This window comes from Petaurus breviceps, unplaced genomic scaffold (assembly GCF_028583685.1).
Source record: "Petaurus breviceps papuanus isolate PSGF00001 unplaced genomic scaffold, PetGlider_PUasm1.0 110, whole genome shotgun sequence".
In the NCBI taxonomy this organism is placed as follows: domain Eukaryota; kingdom Metazoa; phylum Chordata; class Mammalia; order Diprotodontia; family Petauridae; genus Petaurus; species Petaurus breviceps.
Window position 1 is genome coordinate 5,182,552 of NW_027185597.1, and position 26,962 is coordinate 5,209,513.

A 26,962-nucleotide genomic window follows, 5' to 3' on the forward strand; every position below is an offset into this window, starting at 1 on the left:
TACCATGAAAGGAATCCTCAGGCCCAGATAGGAGACCCCTCCCCCCATTGTGAAAGTCTACATGAGAAAGAAAAACAAAAACAAAAAACAACCAGACTTGGAATCAGAGGACCTGAGTTCCAATTATGTCTCTGCTGCTAAATGCCTGTGTCATCTTGGGCACGACACTTAAACTCTGAGTCTCAGTTTCTACTCTGTAAAAAGATCATATTGGATTTTACGACCTCTAAGTTTCCTTAAAACACACAGCTGGGTAAGTGGCACGGTAGATAGAATGCCAGGCCTAGAGTCAGAAAAATTCATTTTCCTGAGTTCAAATGTAGCCTCAGACACTAATTAGCTGTATGACCCTGGGCAAGTACCTTAACCCTATTTACTTCAGTTTCCTCATCTGTTAAAAATGCTGGAGAAGGAAATGGCAAATCACTCCAGTGTCTTTGGTAAAAAAATATCCCAAATGTGGTCACAAAAAGTCAGGCTCAACTGAAACAGTTGAATAACAAGACACCTTTCCATGCTATACTCATGGCTTGGATCCTTTAAGCTACTGCAAGGATATCTGCAATTCTGCAGTTTGCATCACAAAGGCCATTGCTTAGTCCAATCATACTTCTTCCAAGTGCTGGTCTTGATCTGGGAAAGTTTTCAAATGAAGAGCCCACATTTATACAACACCTAAATCTTCAAAGTTTAAAAAAGCGGCCGACACCATGCTCCGCCTCCTCCGTGCTTGCTGTCGAGCCCCTTCCCAGATCCTTAGCACTTCTCTGTCTATGGCCCGGGTTTCTGGGAGGCAGAAGGCAGGAACCCCGTGTGTCCTCCCTTTCTTTCTGAGACCTTGGCTTCCTGCATCCAGTTCAGGGTCCGAGCATGGGGCTAAAGACTATCACACATCCTCCCGACGCTTCAAGAAGAAGGCACCTGTGGTCCCCACCAGGCCACTGCCCACTCTCTCCTACCTGCTGGACACCCCAAAGCCAGCCCTCTATGTGGCTTTGACCGGATTGGTCCCCTTTGTGGCCCCACCCTTGGTCATGATGATGACCGAGGCCTATGTACCTGTACTGGCGTTTACTCAGATGGCCTATGGAGCCAGCTTCCTGTCTTTCCTTGGAGGGGTCAGGTGGGGTTTTACTCTGCCAGCAGACAGTCCAGCCAAGCCGGACATCATGAATCTAGCCTGTGGTGGGGCCCCACTGCTGTTTTCCTGGTATGCCTTCCTTATTTCTGAGGGACTCACTGAAGCCATCATCATGGTGGTCATGGGCTTTGGGGTGGCATTACACAATGAAGTCTTTCTCCTGCCCCATTATCCTAACTGGTTCAAAGCCTTGAGAATAGTGGTGACTCTGGTGGCGTTTTTTTCATTTGTAGCCACTTTGATAATTAAAGATTTTTATCCAGGAACTGGCCCTAAACGTCCTGGTCAGGCTGAGTGAAACTCACTCTCCTGGCAGACTATTAAGAACCTCCTTCACATGCTCACAAAGGCTGTCTTGTTTGTCTTTGTAATTCCTCCATCTAGTGACTGCCCCTCTCTGGAGATCAGGTCTCTTCATTAGAGTTGCCTGAGACTCTGACCCACTATACTGTTATATGTGTCCCTAGGCTGGTGCTCACAAGTTTATTTCTGCTATTGATAAGTGAATTATAAAGACTTTTAAAAAGATCCAATAAAAAACACAAAGCAAAGTTTAAAAAAGCACTTTCGTTGCAGCATCCTATACATCATCATTCTTCATAGAATCCATAAATACTTGTGCTATTATATGCTATCGTTTTCTGTTTTTATATCCTGCTTCCCCTAGACTGTGACCTTCTCCAGGAGTCTGGGACCATGTCTGGTGTAACGTTTTGTCACTGTCAAACACTGACATCATTCTCTGCATATAGCAGGTGCCTAATCAATGCTTGTTAAATCTGAAAGATGAATTTGTTGAATTGAGTTATCCCCATTTTACTGATGGAGAAATTTTAAGTTCAGAGATATTCTTGCTTGCCTATTATCGTTTGTTTTGTTTAGTCATTTTTAAATTGAATACAACTCTTAGTGATGCCATTTGGGATTTTCTTAGCAAAAAAACTTGGAGGAGTTTGCCATTTCTTTCTCCAGCTCATTTTACTGATGAGGAACCTGAGGTAAATAAGGTAAAGTGACTTGCCCAAGGTGGCACAACTAGTAAGTGTCTGAAACCAGATTTGAACTCAGGTCTTCCTGACTCTAGGCCTGGTGCCTAGCTGTGCTATGGTCATACAGGTAGAAAATATCAAAACTAGGGTCATAGATCACAGGAGAGATTAGAGATTCAGAGCTGTGTTTAAGAGATTGTATTTTACAACATAGAAAAGTGGGGCCCAAAGTGCTGAAGTGACTTGCTCCACAGTCATAGTCTATGTCAGAGCTACGATTCAGATATATGTCTTCTGACTCCACATTCACCATTCTTTCCCCAGCCATTGCATGCTGCCTTTCTAGGTGCCAGGGAAGTATTCAATTCAAGTTAGAGTAAGTTACTGCACCATTACTAACAGTGGAGAAATGATTCAGGCTGAGGCTGGCCCTTGGGACCAATTAATTCAAAACTGGTGAGATACAGATTGAAGAAATCAGGGGGTGGTGCTGAACTTAAATATAGACAGTGATGGGTTGATTTCTTGAAATAGCTGGAAACCAGGGAATAACTCAAATAGTTACAGACAACTGTGTACTCCGTGTAGTCTTGCTTTACCAAGCTGTCAGGAAAACACCATGATTAAAGCCTAAAATATAAACATAAAACAGAAAGTCAGCGGGATGCAAGGAGGAAGACTCATAAGAACCTATTACAAGTGAGGATCCAGGGGAAACACACTATCCTGAACAAAGAAGGTACTGATTCTTAGTATCTATCTTGAGAGGAGAATATAAACCCCAAAAGGTAGGAAATTCAAGTGGAAATGAAATCATACAACTTAGCATTTCTTAATTTGTTATGCAGAGTTGCCCCCTCAGGACACAGCCCTCAAGGTTTCGGTATATAATTATATTCTTTTGATATGTCTTCTGAAAGAGTTAGAGGGAAGACTTGTTTGCATATTGCCTGTTCCACCTATTCTACCAGTTTTCTTTCTCCTATAACCCATCTTTGGCTTGCAAACAAGTTTACAACCCCAAAGTTAATTTCTAAGTTATTTCTTCAGAAATCAAGTCCTGGTTGAATGGACAATACGATTTAACCAAAGGAATGCTTTGAAGTCAGACACCCTGTGTTGGAGTCTCAGCATCAGGGTCACCTCAGTAGTTGAATACCAGAGTCCTATCATCTCTGATGAAGACACACTTCATCTTGATTCAGTAAATGTTATTGAGCCCCTGCTATGTACCAGATTGGTGGTGGCTGTTCTTCGTTTTCAAAGAACACTATAATGACTTGATTAAAGCCCAATACAGTGTGTCCAACTCTGGCTGATCAGACCAAAACAAGCTCAGCGTGCTCTACCATAGATCGGCCACAAATAGGCCGAGTTAACATTTGGGGTGGGTTCTCAAAATCAGCATGTCTTGCATTTCTTTTGAGCTACATCAATTCTGCTTTGCTCGTAGAGCACAGCACCTTCTTTGATGAGGGCATGCCATGCTGGGTGATCCTATGCCAGTGTCTCCCATGTCTCAAAATCAGTTTCACTTTTCAGAGAGACCTTGAGAAATATCCTTGTATCACTTCTTCTGACCACCAGGTTAGTGTTTGCCTGTATACCAGATACTTGCTAGGTGTTGGAGGGCAGAAATGAAACTGCACCTTTCTTCAAGAAGCTTGCATTTTATGGCTCCTGGAATCACCAGGTTCAATAACAAGAGCTAAGTACAATAAGCTCAATGTGCATCTTCAGCAGTTATGTATACTACATCACACCTCCCCCCCAGCCAGATTTTTAGCTCTCATCCCTTTAGACTGAGTTTGTTGCTGATTACTCTACAATGGTTCTAGCCCCCATTCAATGCTTCCCCTTCTTTGTTTTGCCCTTAGTTGGCTACATTATTGATTCCATTGTGAAGCATACTGTGTACTCCAAGGATTCAGTTGGATTACTAAAAATGAATAGGCATCCTGAATGCACCCAGACTAGACATCTCTTCCTACCCACAGTGCTCTGGATACTAAGCATCAATTCCCCTCCTACATGTTTGGCAAAAAAAAATATAAAAACTTCAGGAGCTTTTCCTCCTAATTACAATATTGGGAAGCTAACAAAGCATTCATCTCAGAGCTTTCCACCAGAATATGTTGTCAAAAACAGCTCTTATTGGCTTTGTGAAATAGCTCCATCATCACCCACCAAGACTTTTGGTGCATCTATAAACCCAGGCAGTTTGCAGTATAGTTGTATGCACATGACTTTCCCAAGGAGACCCATAATACAAAGAAGCACAGCCACCTTCCCCAAAGCTACCTTGCTTTGGCACCAATTTCCCCTATGTCTCTGGTTCTCCTTTCTCTCAAAAAAGTTGACTCTAAATTCAACAACCAGTGTAGAGAGCTTTTCCTGTTATTTTGACTGGGAGACAGGAGAGAAAAGTAAGATGATAGATTGAAGAAATAGCAGGATTAAGCTAAGGGTTTGTTTTTGTCTTTTATCAGGTAGGTCTTACAGTTTACACAGCCCTATAGTCAGTGCTGGCTCAAACACTTAATGAGCTATGAAATCACCGGCAAGTCACTTAACCTCTCTCAGCCTCAATTTCTCCATTTTCTGATCAATAAACTGAGAATATTAATAACTCCTACCTCATAGAGTTGCTCTAAATATCAAATGAGATGATGAATTTGTATTGTACTTTACAAACCTTAAAACATTTTAAATGCTAACTTTTTAAGCATGGAGGAAACAAGCATGTTTATTGGTGGGAAGGAGAGAAACAGTAGAGAGATTGAATATGGGAAAGGAGCAAAGTGTTATGAATAAAGGAGTGAACTTATAAACACACCAGGAATTAAGGATATAATGAAGTGTTCCACCCCCCACAAGCAGAAGGGCAAGTTACTTTTCTTTCTGAGATGGGAGAAAAGGAAGAGAGTACTTATTTAAGCCATGATGGGGGGGGGGGAAGCAAGAAAAATAAAGTTTTTATAAAGTATGCTTCTATCTGCACTCAGAGTTCATCAGTTCTCTCTCTCTCTGGAGATGTATAACATTTTTCATCATGGATCTTTTGGAATTGTCTTGGATCATTTTCTTGATTAGAGTAACTAAGTAGTTGATTATAGTTACAATATTGCTGTTACTGTGTACAATCTTCTGGTTCTGTTCACTTCACTTAGCATCAGTTCATCTAAGTCTTCCTAGGTTTTTCTGAAATGATCAGTGTTAATCTTTTCTTATAGCACAAGAATGCTCTGTCATAATCATAGACCACAACTTTTTCAGCCATTTCCTAATGGATAGGTACCTGCTGTAAACATTTTTGTGCATATAGGTCCTTTTCCCTTTTCTTTGATCTCTTTCAGATACAAACATATGCATAGTTTTATAGATCTTTGGACATAGTTCCAAATTGTTCCCTAGAATGATTGGACCACTTCACAATTTGGCCAATAATGTACTAATGTTCCTATTTTTCTATCCCCACCAAAATTTGCCATTTTGCTTTTATATTATGTTAGGCAATTTGATAGGTGTAAGGTGGTATCTCAGAGTTGTTTTAATTTGCATTTCTCTAATAAATAGTGATTTTAGAGCATTTTTCCAACTAATTACTGATAGATTTGACTTCTGAAAATTGTCTGTTCATATATTTTAATCATTTATCAGCTGGTCATTGGCTGTTATTTTTATAAATTTAGCTCAGTTTCCTCTAAATGAGGCTTATATAAGAGACATGCTGCAAATTGCTTTTCCTAATTTTCTACTTTCCTTTTAATTGTGGCTGCATTGGTTTTGTGTGAAAACTTTTTCATTTCGTATACTCAAAATTATCTATTTTACTTTCCATGCTTCTCTCTGTTGTTGATCTTTTTAAATTTCTTTCCTAATTTACTTATATTGACTTTTATGTCTAGACTATTTATCTATTTTGACCTTATTTTGTCATGCAATATGAGATGTTTGTCTATGCTTGTTTCTGCCAAACTGCTTTATAGTTTTTGCAATAATTTTTATCAAATGGTTCTTGCCCCAAAAGCTTGGATTTGGGGGTTTATCACATACCAGGCGATTATGGTCATTTATTACTGCATATTGTATACCAAATATATTCCACTGGTCAACCACTCTGTTTCTTTGGCAATACCAGATTTGTTTGATGATTGCTCTTTTGTAACATAGTTTGAAATCTGGTACTGCTAGTCTGCCTTCCTTCCCATCTTTTTTTTCATTGATTCCCTTGATATTCTTGACCTTTGGTTCTTCCAGATGAATTTTGTTATCATTTTTCTAGTTCTATAAAATAATTCTTTGGTAGTTTGATTGGCATGGCACTGAGGAGAGTAGTATAAAAAAGTGGTCTACAAAGTGAGCTCTTTATCCCACTTTCTCCATACATCAGAAGTGTTCTGTATCTTCACCCATCACTTTACTTCCCTGAGTGTCAGTTACCTCATCTATAAAATGGGTATGATAATATGCAAACTTCCAACTTTAAGGGATAATATGAGAAATACATTAGATAAAACATAAATAGACATATGTGAGTTACCATTACATAGATTTGTTTACAGTCACATGACTAGTTAATGTTGGAGCCAGGTAGAATAATAAGCATGTAGGTCAGGGAGTTGGGCAATTAGAGCACATAAACAGCAATTCCTGTAGTCCTAAGAAGGGCATCCAAATTTCCTATCTGCTAAGGCTAGAAGAAAACTAGGGGGGAAGAAAGGAAGAAAGAAACTAGAGTTATAAGCATTTTTTTTCTAAAATTGTCCTTGTAATGCCAGAGGGATGGGTTAAGGAGGCAAATAATGAGTTTCCTTTATCTTTTTCCTTGACTTCAACACATTTCTCAAACCCTTGGAATTGACAGTGGGATAGAAAAAACAGTGGGATGGAAAAGCATTTTTAAGTGTTTACTGTGTTAAAGTGATATGAAGTTTTTCTGGAAAAACTAATTATCTACTCCCAAATGACCATTGTTGGATCACTATTCTCTCTTTTCTAGAATGCCTCTGTGTGATTTTTAAAATAATTTTCTTAAAACACAGTCTGAGCATCTAGCTTTTTTGCCCAAAATTCTTCAATCTTTCCCTATGGACCTCTAAATAAAATGCAAACTATGCATGTCCTTGATGTTGTGTCCTAAGCCATCTTCTTTTCTCTCTTAATCACCCTGATCTATATTTTGCCATTTGATCTAGATGACTCCAGAGGAGAAGGTGAGGCTGGTGACCTTGAAGGGACCTTCCTCACTTAAATCCAATTCACTTGTAAGTCATGGCATCATCTTCCTGATGTCATGGTCTTCTTTATGAATGAAGGACAAATAACAACACTCTAAATAATCCCATCAGATCCCATGATTATAATTATTTTCTCAATGCAGAGACTTTTCAAAGGAATATACCTAGCTCTAATCTCTCTCTTATAATCTCCATTCTCAACTGTTCCCTGGACATTTCCAACTGGATATCACATAAACACTTCAAACTCAACATGTCCAAAATGGAACTCATTATCATTTCTCCTAAATAACTTTGTTCTGTTCCACACTTTCCTATTTCTATTGAGGGCACCAGCATCATGCCAGGCAGAATGGCTCCTTATTTTTTTATTTTACTATTGCCTTCCATAGTAAAAAAAAAAAAAATTTTTCGGGGCAGCTAGGTGGCGCAGTGAGTAAAGCACCAGCCCCAGAGTCAGGGGAACCTGGGTTCAGATCCAGCCTCACTTAACACACACACACACACACACACACAAAAAAACTAGCTGTGTAACCTTGGGCAAGTTACTTAACCCCAATTGCCCTCCAAAAAAAAAAAGGCAAAAAAAAAATTTGCCACACCTCATCTGTCTTTTGGAGCTTCTTCCTGTAGGATACAACTGTGCCCATAGAACTCATGAATACAGTTTTATGATGGATGCCTTAAGTGAGTACCTGTTTAAGAACAAACAAGAGTCTTTTCTAAGATGTTGTCTTTCACAAACCCAGTTTCATTGGCTTAGAGTATTGCTATTGAAATGAAATTTTTTTTCAGGAATTAAATCTTGCCTAGGAATTATCTGTTTCCAGTATAATTCTGTTTGTATACCAGCTTCTGGTTCGGCAAAGAACAGGTTCAAGGAAAAAGTCACATTTTCTGCACCTTTATTCTGAGTTACAGAGTCCTAGTTAGAAAAACTCTTTTATCTTCATTAAAAATGCCCTTCCAAAGATCTGTGTCTGGAGTTTGACTTGGGGAGGCTGGGTTTGGTGATGGGTTAGGAAAGAATATATTTTCCTTGTTTCTGCTGATGATATGACTAAATTTGGTTTTCTGCATGTCTGGATTTGATTCCTATGACATGAATTGACACGAATGCCAAGTGACTTCTCCTGGAGAGTGTTTGGTGCTTAGCATTCTGCATGGTCTTCCTAGATAAGTGCAACCCGAGCCGATGAATAATAGAATCAGTGTATTTCTGTCAAGTGTAATTATAACATTGAGCTATGCTTGTCATGCATTCAGATTCATGTATACATTAGTTTAAACATTGGAACATGCTGCTCCTTTAGACCTTCGAGGATTATTCTTTGAAAAATATCTTGCCTGCCCTTTTTGCTAATTATTTTAATCAGAAAAAAAAGTATTCTAAAGGTTTCTCTTCACTTTAAAATTAAGAACTTCAGTTTTTGACATTTCTTTAAGACCTTATATTGTATCTTGTGGTAAGGGAGGGAAAAAAGAAGAGTGTTTTGATTTCAAAACTGGTGTTAAATTCCATTTATTTTTTCTGCAATTTCCAAAAAAATCTTGCTGCCTACATTTTGATTAATTCTTCTAATGAAAATAATTACTCAGAATTAGGAAACTGAATTATTCAGCATGCCACCAGCTATAGAAAAGGCAAATACAATCCTGTGACATTTTTCCTTAACATTTCTTAAAATTATGAAATCAGAGGTTTAAATATTGAAAGACCTTTAGAATCCATGTAGTTAAAAGATCACAAACCTGGAGCTGGAAGGAACCTTAGAGATCTTTTAGGCTGCTGAGAGTTCATTTCCTCGTTTTGTCAAATAGGGATTATAACGCTTGGACTACCTAGTTCACATAGTATTGTCTTATTAAAATAAATAGAAAAAATGTCAGACAAGGTATTGTTAATGAGGAAAATGTTTTATATTAATGAGGTAAATATATATATATATATATGTATATATATATATATATGCTATAGAAATGTGATATTATGCTTTAAGTAAGGAAACTAAGGCCCAGAGGGTTTAAATGATTTCCCTAGGGATGGACAGGTAGTAAGTAGCAGGGCTGGAACCTGAAAACCTATATCCAGAGCTTTTTCAATGCACCATGTTCTATTAATCTCATTAATTTTCAGACTTCCCAATCAGATAGCTTAAATTCTCTGCTATGCTTTAAATCACAATGTCTTGAAAGATATAAAGATCCATAAATTCAGTGATATTGGTACTTTCCTACCTAGCAAAGAATGCCCAGTCTGATACAACCTTAATAGACAACCTTTGAAAGTTGAGGTTAAAAAACTCAATTCTCTGCAGTCAGTCTTTTGGAGAGCTTTGCAGAGCTTAGCTAGGCTTGTGCCTAGAGGACAGACATGAAATTTGTCAGCAAGCTAGTACTTGAAATCTTTTCAAAGTGATAGGCCCTGCTAATACCTGTTCACAGTTGCCATAGCCTTTAGAACCTAGGGTTATATCTATGCCAGTGATGAATCATTGGAGATGGACTTTAGGGGAGGTCAGAACATTATAGACACATATATACATACGTATGTGTATATATGCACATACAAATATATGTGTGTGTATATAAGTACACTATGTATGTTAATATATACATACACATTTACAAATATATATGAATATATAAAATATTTAAAATCATAAAAGTCATCGTTGGCTCATGGACCTCACAGAAACAGGTGGTGGACCAGATTGGACCTTTGGGCACCTGTTTACCAACCGCTGCAATAGAAGAACTTCTGCCCTAGGGCCCCATTGTCCTAATTTGGGGCTGCATCTGCCTGATTACTATTTTAGCCCTACCCAACATATTTCACTTCACTATGTCCTTGCCAGCCATCTCCCTTACAGCCTTGCCAACCTCCTTGCCATCATATGGAGGTTTGCCCTTTTTTCTCATCTCTTTAGGATCACCTCATCTCTATCATTGTACCTGGATGGATTATATCAATCTACTACTCTGTGGTCCAACCATCACTGTAATTTTCAGGTCCAAAATGCCTTTATTCCCCTAAATGTATTTTCTCTTTTATTCAAATGTAAATTTCTTTAGTACAAGCATCATTTTTGCTATTTTACATGCATCATCAATGTTTAGCACAGTTCTTTTTACATATCTTTGTCTAGAGGCAAGGAAGTCTTTACAGAACATCTTCACACAGTTAGAAATAGTCACAGGATCATAGGAGAGTTTGTCTCTTCTCTTTCCTCCTGTCACTACTACCTTTTAGGTCTGCAGGGGCCAAGCAGTGAGGACTTCGGCAAGTTAACTCTCCATTCCTTTCTTGAGAATCAGCCCCATTATTCCACAAAAGTAATAATAACTCATATATATATATACACATATATATACATATATATTATAATATTTTAAAGTTTATAAGATCCATTCCCCATGCCAGCTTTATGAGAAAGGTAGTATAAATATCATTATCTTCATTTTCCAGATAAGGAAACTGAGACTCAGTGTGTTTAACTGACACCCAGAATTACAGAACTTATATATAGCAGAGTTAATATTTGAACATAGGTCTTTTCCCATAGAACCTTCTCATATTACACTATGCCTAATATGTGTTTTTACCTTGTGAGAATACAAGCAACAATGCAGCTCCTTTACATAAAATTTAAACCTATGGTATATAAATTATAGAATTTATAATTTACCATTTGGCATCATTTTTATAGAACTTGTGATTTTATTGATATAGGGAATTCTCGGTGAAGAAACTCTATTAATGCAGGTCTGTGACCTCTCTTAAACATAGTCTTAAAGAATTTCCTGGGACCCAGAGGATTAATTGACTTGTCCAAGATCATACATCCAGGATGTATCAGAGGTAGGCTTTCTGACTCCAAGTCAAGATTGCCACTTGGCATATCTTAAGAGAGACACTAAAAAAGAAAAAGAAAAATCTAGTCTGAACATCCTCCTGGAAGAAGAAAATGAAATCATATGACTTAAGGAAGCAGGTAAGAGTAAGACTACCTGCTACAAGACTAATAAATAGTAGAACAAAGAAATTTTTTTTTAATCCACTTTAAGAATCCCACAGTGTGAATCTAAAAACATAGCGCCTGGCACATAGTAGGTGTTTAATAATGTTTATTGGTTGATTTGTTGATTGATTGATCCCTTAAGTCATATAGTTCAGTCTTGACCTGAATGAGTTTCCCCTCTACAACATACTAGGCAAGTGATTATCCCTCATTTGCTTGAAAATCTGTAAGGAAAGAAAACCTTGTGAGGGAAAATACCCTGTATCACTTCAAATTTGAGAGTCTCAGAATTTGAAGGGATTTGCAATTCTGGACCCCTCCCCAGCGCATGGGTCTCTTCTATAATGCAACTGCAACTAATTGTAGTCATCCAGATTCTGAGTAAATGCCTTCAGTAGAAAGAGACTCACTACTTCATGATGCAGAGCATTCCACTGCTTGATATCCCTAATTGTCAGAATGCTCTATTCTTAGATTAAGTCAACATCTGTCTCCTTATGACTTCTACATTTCTTTCCTCACTTTACCTCTAGGGATATGCAGAATATGTCTAATCCTCCTCTTACATGACAGCCCTTTGAATATTTGAGGATATCCATCATATATTCCCCCAAGTTTTCTATAGGCAACAGAATGCTGTGTGATTTGGATTCCGGACTGTGGGAAATTCCAACTCAGTATAGAAAACAATAGAACTTTCCCTAGCAGTTCTGACCCTGGATAATTTTCTGCTGCCACCAAATTTCTTCTCTAAAAATCATGTCTTGGATGGATGAATCCTTCACCTGTACCTTACTTTTCCTTGGATATTCCTACTCAATTCTCCTGTGGGTAGCATTATTTTCAGTACCACCTTTGGACTTTGACCACCAAGAGTGAAAGGACTGTTTTTACAACCATGTATAGAGATCTTAAGGTACCATCTAGGAAGTTGTTACAAATTATATGTTCTTATTATTTACTTCAGCTCGACACAAATTAATATAATAGTCTAATCTAGTGGTGTCAAACTGAAATAGAAAGGATTCCTGTGGGCCACATATTAACTTCAAAAACCATATATTAACTATTATTACTATATATTTTCACTTATCATATAAATATTACCCAGTTACATTTAAATCTGATTTACTTTGTACTCAGGAGTGTTGTTGGTCACATGGGTCTCTTGTGGGTTTCCTATTTGATAACTCTGGTCTAGTCTAATGACTTTTCTTATATTTAGTTCCAGATTGGAGATACCAGATCCTTCTTTATTGTGTTCTCAAGGTCTAACCCTTGTAGTTGTATTGAACATGTGCTTTCAGGGGTCACCTGAGGTATGAAGTAGAATATTTTTGGTCTCTCTCACAGGAATCTTACCAAATTACTCTCCCCCTTTCCTGGAACATAGTCCAAGGCACATGGCTAAGACATTTCTATCTTCCTTGACTCAGTCCCTTTGCCTTTCTAGTTAATTCATCCTTTCTCACTCCCTATTCCCTATAATATGGCTTCATTGTTCTTTTTATCATTTTTTTCAGGCCTCAAACCCAGTAAATTCCACATAATAAATTCAAGTTGTTCTCAGGTAGTAGCTAAATCTATACAGGAGGCTAAAAAGTTAGAATGACTGAATTTTAAAATATGGTCTTTTGAATTTTATGTGAATTTTGATATTATTCTTTTGCTTATTTTCCTCAGTAGAAGACTTAATTGTGAAGATCTTTTAATACACTAAACAAAAAGTTTAAAGGTCAATACATGTAAAGAAAATCATTTTTCATAAAATCAAGAGGTTATTAGATACTGGTGGTTTAAAGTCATTTTATAAAGTTGATTCCGAAGCTCCAGTATTTCACTGAAGGATTTTCAAAAGACTTTGAAGAACATATCATTACCAAAGTCTTCTCTTCTTTTTATGTATTTTTATTTGACTCATAAAATCTTATTATCATTTTCAAACTGAAGTTGTAGCAAATTGCAACTGTTTTTTATCCTTCCTTGCCTCCAAAAGCTTAAACATTTGACCCATTTAGTCGTGTACTTTTTACTGAGAGAAGTAAAATGTACTAGGAAAAGCACTGGTTTTAATCCCAGTTTCTGCCTTTAAGTATGTGACCCTCAACAAGTCAATTAACATCTTTGTGCTTTGGTTTTCTCATCTGCAAAATGAATGAAGTAAAGAATTGTATGAATTGATGCAGCGTGAAATTAGCAGAACCAACAGAACAATGTGCAAAATTACCTTAAAACTGTCAACCCAAATAATGCAAAAAGGAAATTAAACTCTAAGTAACCCTGATGACCAATCTTAGCCTTGAAGAACCTGATGAAACACCTCATTTGGTAGAGAAATGAGAACCTCCAGGTGAGGAAGGAGATATGTAAATGCACAGGTGAAGTGTGTGTGTGTGTGTGTGTGTGTGTGTGTGTGTGTGTTTGTACACATATCCCAAAAGATTAAGAAAAGGAATATGTGGTTTAATTCTGTATAGTTTGAGAGGAAGGGCACCAGAACTTAAGGAGATCAGGAAAGACCTTATGTAGCAAATGGTACATGATCTGTGTCTTGAAGCAAGAGAGGCTTTCAGCAAGTTAAAAATAGGGAGAGAGTATATTCCAGACTAGGAGAGCAGCCAGTGCAAAGGCCTAGAAACTGGAGATTGAGTATCACGTGTGAAGTTAGTTTGCTGGATCTCAGCGTTCCAGAAGGGAGTAATATTCAGTGAGAATGGATAGAAAAATTGGGGCCAGTTTGTGCAGGGCTTTAAAGGCCCAATAGAGGATTTTACATGCTAGGAGCTATAGGAGGCCACTGGCATTTATTAGATAAGGGAAATGGCAGAGTCAGGTGTATACTTGAGAAAAATTATTCTGGCAGCCATGTTTAGATTTGTGAGACTTGAGGTAGAGAGACCAATCAGGAGGCCGCTGCACGAATACAGTTGAGAGATGATAAGAACCTGAGAGAAGAGGTTGTTCAGCTGGAAAATGTAATATTTAGCAAGTGAATTGATATATGAGGTGAGGGAGAATAAGGAGTGAAGGATAAGGCTAAGGTGACAAACCTAGAAGACTAGAAGAAGTGTGATGCCATCAACAGGAAAAGATAAGTTTAGGAAATGGTTTGGTGGGAAAGATAATGTTGGCCTTTAGATGTCTTGAGTTTGAGATGTCTCCCACAGGTTCATTTTGAAATGTCCATTAGGCAATGAGTGATATAGGTCTGAAGCCCAGAGCAGAGATTAGGGCTGAAGACACATATATATGCATGTATCTGAAAATTATCACTATAAAGATAATAAGTGAACTCATGAGAGCTGATCATATCACCAAGAGTATAAGAGGAAAGAGAGGGGAGTAGAGGGCCTAGGACAGAGCTAAGGAGAATATCCACAGTTGGGGACAAGATCTCAATAAGGAGCCAGCAGCAGAGACTGAGGATTGATTAGGTAGAGAGAAGCAAGAGAGAACAGCGCCATAAAAACTATGAACAGAGAGAGTAACTAGGAGTCAACTGTGATAAGTGCAATAAACCAAGAAATTTAAAGATGGAGAAAAAGACCATCAGATTTAGCAATTAAGAGATTATGGTAACTTTTAAGGCAGCAGTTTCAGGTGAGTCATGAAGTCAGAAGCCAGAATGCAAAGAGCTGAGAAGTTAGTGAAGAGAAAGTAGAGTACAGGTGTTTTCTAGGAGTTTTGATGATGACTTGAGGGATTAGAAGAATGTGAAGAAGAACATGTTTGAAGGCAGTAGAAAATCAACCAGTAGAGAGAGGCAAAAACAACAAAGGGCGTGTGGTTAAGGTTGTAATCTGTTAGAGAGAATATGAGGGGATGGAATCATGGGCACATGTGGAGGAATTACCATGACAAGGAGAAAGGCTACCACCGTGTTTTCAGATACTGGAGTAAAAAGGGAGAGAGTAAAGAAAGATGTCAAGAGATTTTGAGATGAAGAAAACAGGAAAAGAGGGAACTAATTTCAAATAGTCTAAATTTTCTATTTAAACTAGGGGTGAAAGTACACAGTATGCAATAGTAAATGGTCATAATAATCTAGCATTTGATAAACCCAAAAAGGCAAGCCAAGATAAGGTCAAAATGGGTAAATGATCTAGAAATAAAGAATGATATCATAAGTAAATTAGGGGAGCATGGAAAAATTTACCTATCAGATTTATGGATAAGGAAACAGTTTATGACCAATCAAGTTAGAATCATGGGAAGTAAAATGGATAATTTTGAGTACATGAAATAAAAAAGGTTTTACACAAACAAAATCAGTGCAGTCCAAATTAAAAGGAAAGCAGGAATTTGGGGAAAATATTTACAGAAAAGCTTCATTTCTCACATATATGAGGAACTGTGCCAGATTTACAAAAAATAAGATCTATTGTCAATTAATAAACAATGGATATGAATAGGTCATTTTCAGAAGAAGAAATCAAAGCTATCAAGTCACATGAAAAAATGCTTTAAAATCACTATTAATTAGAGAAATTCAAATTAAAACAACTCTTCATTACCACCTTACATCTTTCAGATTGATTAACATGACAGAAAACAAAAATTATAACTGCAATAGGGAATGTGGAAAAGTAAGGATACTAATAAACCTTTGGTAGAATTGTCAACCATTCTAAAGAGATTGGGAACTATGCCCAGAAAGCCATAAAACTGTGCATATCCTTTGACCCAGCAATACCACTGGTAAGTCTGTGTCCCAAATAGATCAAAGAAAAGGGAAAGGCACCCATATGTTAAATATATATATACATACAGAGAGAGAGAGAGAGAGAGAGAGTCTTTTTGTAGAGGCAAAGAATTGGAAAAAGAAGGTATGCCCATCCATGGGGGAATGGCCGAACAAATTGTGGTCTCTTCATTGTGATGGAATAGGACGATATAAAATAATGAGCCTAATCATTTCAGAAAAACCTAGGAAGACTTATACATTCTCCTGACTCTGCTCACTTTGTTCACTGATGCAAAGTGAAGTGAGCAGAACCAGAAGAACGCTGTGCACAGTAACAGTAATGTTGTAACAATGATCAACTGTGAAAGATTTAGCTACTCAGATCAATACAATGATCCAAGACAGTTGCAAAAGACCCATGATGAAAAATGCTGTACTCCTCAAGAGAGGAATCTGATGAACTCTTAGGGCAGATTGAAACACATTTTTTTTTCGTCTCTTTGTTTCTTGCTTTTTTTTTGTAACATGGCTAATATGGAAATGTCTTGTGTGACTTCACATGTATAATTGACATCACATTACTTTTTCAGTAGGTGGAAGAAGGGTATGGGGAAGGGGAAAAAATTGGAATTTTGTTTTTTTAATGTTAAAAATAAATGTTTTTACATAATTAAAAAATAAAGTTGGGGTTCATGTCCTCATCTGAAAAAGAGAAATAGCAGTATGGAAAACTTGATAGGGGAAGAGAATCTTTTGTAAAGTTTTTTGTGATGATTGAGATAGGAAATCAATGAGAGAAGAATAAAAAGCTTTCCTAGCTCCAATGAGAGTCTAATTGAAGCTGAATAACATGAATTCATAATGTATAATCCAGCACTATCGTGTGACTTCTTCCAGCTTCACACAGCATTATAGAGTAAAAGAAGAAGAGATGGTTGATGGCAATAATTAACCACTGAGTTTCATAGAGGCCAGGATGTGATAGCATAGTTGGAGGCAGGGGATTTCAGATCAGAGAATAGCGAGTATAGTGTTGAATTGACTAACTATAAGGTGAAAATTGGAAGGGGAAGAAAATGAAGTCAGAACAGTGGTGGTGGCCTGAGAAAGTACTAAAGGGTGGACTGATTCGATACTTCAGTGAAGGTTAAGGGGGTGAATGCTAGGGAGAAATGAAGTAATAGGAAGTTGTGTTTAGAGGAATGTCAGTAATTTTTATGTGGGAAATGGAGCACTGTGATGGTGAGATCTAGTGTGTGACCATCTCTGTGTGTGGCTGGAGTGAAGTAAAGGATAGAACATAGGATTTCAGGAGACTGAGGGATTTGGAGGTTACAGAATTTTAAAGAGCATCAAGGTAAATATTGGAATCTGCTCTTTAAAGCTTAAGAGTTGGGGAAGAGATGAAAATGTTGAGCCAGGTGCTGAACTTCTTGAAAAGGACAATTTGGAATGCATGGAAAATTTTGATACTGTAAATTTCAGAGAGGCAGAGGTTGCTATGTGACCACAAACAAGTCAGTAGTTTCTCAAGAAAAGGATATTTCTGTGGCAAAAATATGATAGAGATATCAGAAGATGAAGGAAACTAGAACAAGTCAGTTCTATTCCTGGTTCCATTACAAACCTCCAAGCAAAACTCCTTAGTTTATTTTCCTGTAAAACTTGTTAACAACATTTAAGAAAACTTGCCTTCTGTTGACATGGCAGACATCATCTTCATCATTAAATTTAAATTCTTGAAAGATCTGGGATTTTATTCACATTCTTTGGTGATACAGATGTCAACAGCTCTGACTTGGTTTTGGCTGTGGCAACACACATACACACTTTCCTGCAAAAACCAGAGGCAAGAGGTCTCTAAGCTTAGCTAGACTGGCCTTGGCTGAGGCTGGCCTTGGACTGACAGTCACTGGGCCAGACCTTGAATCCTCTTCATTTTATCAGGACCTGTTAAAACTTGCAGTGTTTTAACTGCAAGTTGCTTCTGCAGGATTCAGGTCTTCCACACTTAAGGATAAAATCATTATGTTATGTTGTTGCTGTTATCATGGAGGAAAATAAAAAGGATAAGAACAATGTGTTGTATGTGGCATAGTTGAAACAGTTGGGAATTTCCGGTTGGAGGGCCTTGTTTCAAATTCTATTTCTTTCCATTGCTACCTGTATGACCTTGAGCCAATGTGCGACTTCTTAGTAAAGCATAGTGAGGACTTGACCTCTCTAGTATCAGTCTTGTCCAACAGGACTAGAAGCCATCTAAGATCCCTTCCAGCTCAACATTCGTGAGAGAAAAAGGAAAATTACCCTCACAGAAAAATTTTGCTTGCTCCTGGTAGGGTAGCTTACTTCCTGAATGCAAGATCTTGTGATTATTCATAAAATTAGCCTGAGCGTATGATAAATTGTTAGGTCCTGAAATAGTCAGAGTCAAAATAACTCTTTTCACAGTCGTGTGAATTCTCCAACCTCCTCTGAAGGGTTGTTCCCTTTCTGTCCTTATACATCTGTTTAAATAAGCATACATATCTTTCACTGAGCCAGAGGGCTATCTAGTGTTTATTTTGAAAATTAGAGGGTGAATTCCAAGGGCTACAGGGGGCTTTACACTAGACTAGGGTTTATTTATCACAGCTTCCTTTCTTCCCAGAATTCTAGCTAGCACCATCAGCATTGTCTCCTTTCCTTAAGCCTCTCAGGTCCCCATTGAAAGCTCATTTTCCCCCTATCCCTGTCTACTTTCCTGTTCTCAACTCATTCCCCACAGGCTATCCCTCTTTCCCCTGCCAGATCAGACTTTAGTTCAAGGGAAAACCATATCCTTCTGAGCTGAAATAAAGGGAAAATGTTGCTATCATTCACTCCTATTCAATAGCATGAGCATTTTGCTACTCTCTGGTGGGTTTTTTTTTAAGCGATAAGTTTTGAGAGATGATAGGAACTCTCGATGGCTTGTGAAATTGTTAAGCAGAGAACCACCAAACTATTTTAATTGATTTTTATGACCATGGACTTCTCAGACCTGCTTTTCTTTTTTTTTTCTTTGCTAATTTCTTTTCTTACTTCAAATTCTCTCCTTTTGCTTTCTCTCCTTTTTTTCTTCTTTCCTTCACCTCCATTCTCCACCTTGACTGCCAGTGAAATCACAGCTGTTTTTAGCACTCAGGGAAAAAAATAGTTTTCCAATCTAATCCATCTCCAAATTTCCTGTATTTGTCATTCAGTATTTTAAGCAAATTGTAATTTATTTGGAGGATGCTCTTGCTGAAGTTAGAAAAGAGAGTACATACTGCCATCTGCTGGGGTTTTACATGAAGGAGCGCTGGTACTAGAATCTGGTAAAGATTTTGTCCTATTTCTAAAGCCCTGTCTTATGAAATATCTTGTCATAAGGCACCCAGTGAGGTCACAGTTTCACCTTTATTTCTCAACAATTTCTGTCATGCAGGTTACCTACAGTGGTTATTCAGACTTTCTTTTTCATGACATCCTTTTTCTAATGATTCAAATAGAACAGTATACAAATATTTCATTAAATTCATCCTTTTTCTCCCTCTAATTCTTCTTGAATCATAAAAATAAATTACAGAAATATAAATACAACTCTTAACAACTCAACTCTGGCAAATTTGATTGCAAATGTTGAAGTCGTCATTTTTACTATAAATGTAAAGCAACATAAAGCAAAGCAATGACTGTGTCTGAAGCTAGAGGAGTAAATAATAAAGTTTCACTCTCTTTTCCTCCCCTTCATCCCCGACTTTCTGCCCTCCTTTTCTTTCCCCAATTACTCCTCTCCCCTTCAGGACAAATGGAAAGAATATTTACATTACCTACTTCCCAGGGTTGGAAAGACACTTTATGAAACTTAATATTTATTTGTAAGGCTTTTTATTGTTCATAATAACACTAGAAGAGAGAGGGTTTAAATCCAGCCTCTTTGTTATGTTGGTTGTGTAACTTTAGGCAAGCCACTTAAGACCTTACTGTTCCCAGGCAATTTCCTAAGACTTTTAGTTACAGATGAGTTGCAGTTCTGCCCTGGTGGAAGGAGTTTCTACCCTGGAATCTCCCAACCCTGATGAAATTAGAGGTCCCGTTTCTCCTCTATTCCCTTTCTCTAGGTATAAATGAGGTAAATTTCCTTGGATTGATTCCTTCCTCACATTCAGATTTAGGGGAAGAATTACTGAAATGTAAAAGGATCATGATTGCCATCAGACCTTTTGCTATGCAGAAGCTTTGACTTAAGACTGACTCTGGACCAGCAATGGGACAAGGGAACTAATGTGAGAAGCTGGCAGGTGTGGTTGTTTGCTAATACCAGCCAGAATGCTCACAGTTTTTTTTCAAATGTTGACAGTTTACCAGTACAAGATCTATACAAGAATTCCTACCTGAGAGAAAGCTGTTGAGTAAAATTAGAGTAGTATTGATCATTTATATTTTTTTTCCATAAGCATAAATTCAATTTATTCCTTCTCCTGGTGACAGTTGATAGCCAGAAAAAGAAGCAATCTTTCCTACTTATCCCAGGAATCCCTTGTTTGCATGCCTATGATAATTTAATGGTGAATGAAAGTTAATGGGGTGTATGTGGAGGAGGGGAGAGTATCTACTGACACAGTTCTCATTGCAGTAATATGAGAAGGAAGGAAACAAGCATTTATTAAGTACCTACTATATGTCAGGTGCTTTGCTAAACACTTTGCAAATATCTATTTGTGCTATTAGTATTCCCATTTTATAATTGAAAAAACTGAGGCAAATAAAAGTTAAATGATTTGTCCAGGGTCACACAGCTAGTAAGTGTCTGAGGCTGGATTTAAATTAAGTCCATCCTAACTCCAAGATCTGACACTGTATCTTCTGTGCCACATAACATAGTTAACCCCAAAACCGGAACTATTTTCCTTCCTTGACTGCTTCAGCAACATTGAGCCAGATGTTCTTGGTCCATGAGCTAAATTATCAGTTCTTTAGACTCTGACTACCTAAGAGCCTAGAATTAGTGATCTCCAAGGCAAATCTTCTGAATGTCACCAAGGTTTCTCCAAGAATGATGTTTGTCATAATGGAGGTGAAAGGGAAGCAGTTACTCCAGGGTTCTTACATAATTACTGGAGTTGTTCAAATCAAACCTTCCTTAATAGAATTAGGATGTATTCAAATCCTAGACGGAAGTAGGGTGGAATTATTGATTAAATTTGGCACATCAGGACATAGGGTACTATGGAAAACATACAGAATTTGGTTACCAGTTATATGGATTTTAATCCCAACTCTTGCCCATACTAGCATTGGAGCCACTAGCACTTCTTCCCACCACCTGGAACCTCAGTTTCCTCATCTATAAAAGATTTTGACTTGATGATCTTGAAAGTCCTAAACTCTATGTTCTATAGTACTATGTCAATGTGACTCCAACCCAAATGAAAAGAATTTTGAATTTGTCTTCAATGTAGCAATTGAGAATCATCATAATTTGTATTTGTATTCATGGGCATGTACAGTACATTTTATTAGGGTATATACAGGAGAATTTAATTTCTTTATAAAGGGGAACGTTTATTAAATCCTCAATCATTAAGAATACTATTTTTGTTTTTCACACCAAGAAAACTAAAACATAACTAAATGTATTTTAAAATAGAATTTTTACTTAAAAATACAAAATTTTCAAAGATCTCTTTTAATCAAGCTTTTACCTTTACCCTGAAATATAGAATAGCCATTTCTTTATTGTCTTGGATAATAAAACATCTTTCCAAGTTTACCCTGCTCTCCTCATTTTGTACTTTGCCATGGAGAACTAATGGTGGAATTTGATACCTGGTAACCACAGGTAAAACATTTTTAAATTTAAAATTTTAAGATTTTGCCTTCTTTACCCGTACCAACTACTGACTATAGCTGAAAGAGGAGTCATGGAAAACAAAGTGATTTTTCCTAACCCAGTTGAAAGTTTTTTGAAATCCCTCAGAATGATAGAGAACCTGAGATGTGGGGGACTGGAAGGAGGAGGGCAGACAGCTCTTCTGACTCTAGCAGTAACTGGGTTTTGTCAAATACCCTGATAGTGACCAGAGGAAGCAGGCAGCAGCACGTACAAAACTTGTTATAAAACCACAGAGGGACAATCCCTGAACTACTAAACATCTGACATACTAGATATGCCTCCTTTTTCTTCCACACCAGAGATCCATGGAAAGAGAAAAAGAAAGCTAGTGCAGGAAGAGGAGGAAGGAAGAAAGAATCCCGGTGATGACAGCTACAACAACTCCCCTGAGGCTCATAAAGATGGTCCAAACCCCTGGCAGCTTCCAGAGAGGGCTGTTGACACATTAGGGTTTATTTGGGTCACCCATGAAACACTCCATCATATAAACCTACATTTATGTAGCACTTATAAGGTAGACACACAGAAATTCATATACATCCTATAGACCTTGATGTAGTCACATTTGTCACAAGATTTTAAGCTACTAAACTACTTGTCTCACTAGCTCTCTATCATTCTGTCCCTCCTCCCTTTCTCAGTCATACTCACAGAAAAAGCTGTCTGTGTCCATGGCCTCCAGTTCCTTTTCTCTCATTCTTTTCTAAACCCACTGCAATCTGACTTCTAACCTCAACACTCAAATAAAATTGTTCTCTCTGAAGTTACTAAAGACCTCTGAATTGCTAAATGCAATGGCTTTTTCTCAGTTCTTATCTTTCTTGCCCTCTCTAAAGTATTCAGTCTCTTCTCCCCCAAGATTCTCTTTCTTCTGTATTTTATGGCACTCCTCTGTCTTCATTCTCTTTCTACATATTTAATTTCTTCTTAATTTCCTTTATTGAATCAGCATCAGTATCCTGTCCATTAACTATATGTGTTCTCCAATACTCCATCTGGGTTCCTCTTCTCTGCTTTTTCTACTCTCTAATCTCATCACCATAAAAGTGAAGCAGTCCTTCCCTCAAAGAATTCAATTCAGTTAATCATGAATACTCAGATATACAGACCTAATCTTTCTCTTGGGCTCCTGTCCCACATCACCAATTTTTGAAAGTTTCAAACTGAATATTCTATAGACCTCTCAAATTCAGTATTTCTAAAAGAAAATCCTTTACTTATATTCCCCAAAACCACCCTTCTTTCAAAATTTCCCATTACTGTAAAAAACATTACCATCCTCCTCAAAACCTCAATGTCATCCTAATTCACTCATTCATCCCAAATATATAATCATTTACCAAAGGTTATTATTTCTCTCACTATAGCAGCTTTCATTATATGTCCCCTTCACTCCACTCAAGAGGTCATTACCCTCATTTAAGCCTTCATCACCTCTCTCTTAGACTACTGTAATAGCCTTCTAATTGTTCTCCCTTCCTCAGGTAGCTCCCTAATCCAAAGTCTTCTTAAAATGCAAATCTAACCATGCCACTATTGTTCACAAGAACAAACCCCAAAATCTGAAATGGTTTTAGAAAGAACTGTATTAAGTGGTTTGGTAGAGAGAGAGTCAGAAAGAAGAGATGGTTTACCCACACAAGTTTTTATGAGATTACATTATATAGAAATCAGACAAAGGCATATGGACATTTGCCTCATTGATTTCACATAAGTAGTAGCCAGTCTCCAAGAGAAGGGCAGATTGAGATGTATGTCAGCAAGTAAATCAATCTATCCTGGGGAACCTAAAACACCTATTGGTTGAACCTGAAACAAGACCTGAGGGGACTCAAAACAAGTACTGTGTGGCATCTAAACATACCTTACAACCAACCAATTTCCTTGGAGTGTCTCTGAGGTCATTCTGACCTCTTGGTAAGTTTTTGAGTTACCCAATTTTTTAGCGACATTTTAAAAAGTTCAAAAAAGGTTCAAAGCTAGGTTCAAACAATATTTAAAATGATAAATAAGCCACACCACCCTCTTTAAAAAAAAAAAACCTCAGCACTTTCTCATTATCTCAAAGACAAAATAAAAACTCCTCTAATTGATATTTAAAACTCTATATAACCTCTCTCTAGCCTGCCTTCTAGGCTTCTTACAGACTACTCTATTCCACAGTCTTTGTGATCTAGTGGAGGGCTTCTTAAACTTTTTTCACCCTTGACCCCTTCAGCACTTCTTAAACTTTGGGTCGCAACTCCACATGGGATCCTGAGAGTCTAAGGAAAGGAGACAGTATTGAAAGTGTTAGCTAGAATTCCAGGAAGGAAGGAGTTTAAGAAGCTCTGATTAGTCATACTAACCTATTTGTTGTACTCCATATATTACAAAATTCCATCTCCCATCTCCAAGCTTTTGCACTGATTGTCCCCTCATATGCTTTCCCTCATTACTTCAGACTCTTGGAGTCCCTGGTTTCCTTCAAGACTTAGCTAAAATGCCCTCCCATATGAGACCTTTCCTGATCCCTCTCCCCCTCCTTAGTTCTGGTGACTTCTCCAGGATAACATTGTACTGTACCTGCTCCATAGATATTTGGAACATAGCTATGTTTGTGTTTTATATGTAACAATATGTGAATATTTTTTATCCCCCATTAGGATGTAAGTTCTTTGAGGCAAAGGACTGCTTCACTTTCTTCTTTGTATCTCTAGCATTTAGTTAAGTATTTGTTACCTAGTAGGTACTTTAAAAAATGTTTGCTTGCTTCATTGGTCTGTTACTCTCTGGGAAAGTTTTTATTTTTGTCTTAGAATCCCCAATGTCTAGAACAATGTCTTGTACATAGAAGTCTAACGAGTATTTTTTGAATTGAACTGAATCTCATTGGATCCTCACAATCACAAAAGTTGGTGTAGTAGTTTTGCAAGTGTTTTTATAGCTGTTGTGCAGTATCACACAGTTAGTATGGAAGAAGCAGACTCAAACTGAGATCTGGTTTCAAGTCCTGTAGTCTCTCTGCTGCACCACACTGATGCTCAGTTAGATGACATTTAAGGAAGGATAGATGTTGAGAAGTGTTGAACATCATCATAAGTCTCCTTTCACACATTTACATACTTTTTCCAAATCATCATATTTTTTTTGGAGAGAATTCACCAAGGCTAAAGGAGATTAGGAAAATTTGTCAGTCCTTAATTGCTTAATGGTTTTTGGCCAGTATCCAAAAAACACTGTCATTAATAAAGACAATGATTATGACTGCTTTGGGGATACTAAAGGGATAAGCATAATGATTATGATGAAATAGGTAAAAGTTACCTATACATCTGAAATCTACAAAGTAAAACTAATATTCCAATTATGTGCATTCAAGGCAATAAGACAGGAGTTTTTTGAAGAATGATTGGTATTCATTAGAATATTGAAAGACAGAGAATAGTGTGGCTAAAGTTGGAGAGGAGAAAAAGTATGATAAAAAAATTGAGTATTCCAGTTGAGAGAGAGCCAAGATGAAACATTGGGATTGTTTTGTGGCTATCTATTTATATAACTACCTTCAAGCCAAACACATAAAAATTTTAGCCATTACCCTACTGAACAAGTATCCCTCAACTCTACAGAAAATCATGCTTTTTCTAGTTCTTAATAACTCCTATAGAAATATGGAAGTATACATAGTATACTAGAAAGAATATTGCATTTGGAGATACAAAATCAAGTTTTTGTCTGGCCTCAGTTTCCTTTTCTGGAAAATAAAGGGATTGAACTAGATGAGGGGATTCCAGTACCTTCCACCTCTAAAACCCTATGCTCTTCAAGTAAAACATTAGAGCTTCCTTCAAGTCTCTGATAAAATCCCACCTCTGCAAGAAGGCTTTCCAGATCACCCTAAATGCTAGTGCTTTCCCTCTGGTGATCATCTCCAGTTTATCCTATATATGGTTTCTTTGAACATAGCTATTCATATTTTATCTCCCCCTATTAAACTGTAGGTCCCTTTAATAGCTGGGGCTTTTACCCTTCTTTTTTGTCCCTGGCATTTAGCACAGTAGCTGGCATCTAGTAGGTACTTAATTAATGCTTGCTGACTGGCTAACTTTGGGTAGGATTAGGCGCACTGAGATTTAAAACTCATGCTAGCCCAATTTACCTCATCTCCTATGTTATCCCCAAACCCCTGGGGAAGTAAGTGGCTGTCGCTAAGCCCATGTGTAAACTCAGGAGGGAGTCACGACTCTAAGTGGTAGAGTTCATCAGAGAAATACTAGCAAATCTAGGACAAGGTAATCCAAGGATGAGGCAAAGCCAGATACTGAGGTTCAGACATGTGTTGAAACCACAGGGAGGATGAACAAGAGAAAACGAGACAAGAGAAAAGAAAGGAGTAGCCCCCAATAGTCAATTTATTATTGATGTTCTCAAGGTTCATGAAGCTGGTTCCCATTCTCCAGTTTGATGCTGTTCAACTTGGTGGCAACTAGGTCACCCAGGATCCCAACTTTGATGCCTAATAAGGCTCACCATCTCCATATACCTTGTCCCTTAAACCCTTTTCCCTATGACCATTGGATTTGGGGCTGGAAAGAATTTAAAGATCCCCTAGTTCAAGGGGTCTTGAGCTTTTTTATATAATTAATCCCTTTGGTATACCCTATGGATCCCTTCTCAGGAAAAAAAAAAGTTTGAAATGCATAAAATAAAATACATAGGATTAAAATTAAACCAACTATATTAAAATACAGTTTTCAAAAATATTTTTAAAACAAGTACACAAACCTGAGGTTAAGAATTCTTGATCTAGCCTAGCCCTCTCATTTTGAAAACTGAGACTCAGAAAGATAAAAAGATAAAAAAAAGATTTAAAAAAAATATAAAAGAATTTGTCCAAAGCTGCAGAACTACTGACAAAACCAGGATTGAAACCTGTCTTTTAACATAGATGGATAGATGACAGATAGATAGATAGATAGATAGATAGATAGATAGATAGATAGATAGA

The 26,962-nt window shown here is 37.4% G+C and overlaps 2 protein-coding genes across 2 annotated transcripts in view; both read left to right on the forward strand.

The window, feature by feature from the left end:
* LOC138156879 (contactin-associated protein-like 2) overlaps positions 1-26,962 on the forward strand; it is a 2,167,135-nt gene that overhangs the window by 1,858,405 nt on the left and 281,768 nt on the right. The window lies entirely within an intron of this gene.
* On the forward strand, positions 682-1,439 carry LOC138156773 (transmembrane protein 69-like). The gene has a single exon (XM_069082204.1). It carries the CDS (start codon positions 711-713, stop codon positions 1,437-1,439), a length of 729 nt encoding a protein of 242 aa, XP_068938305.1. The 5' UTR covers positions 682-710.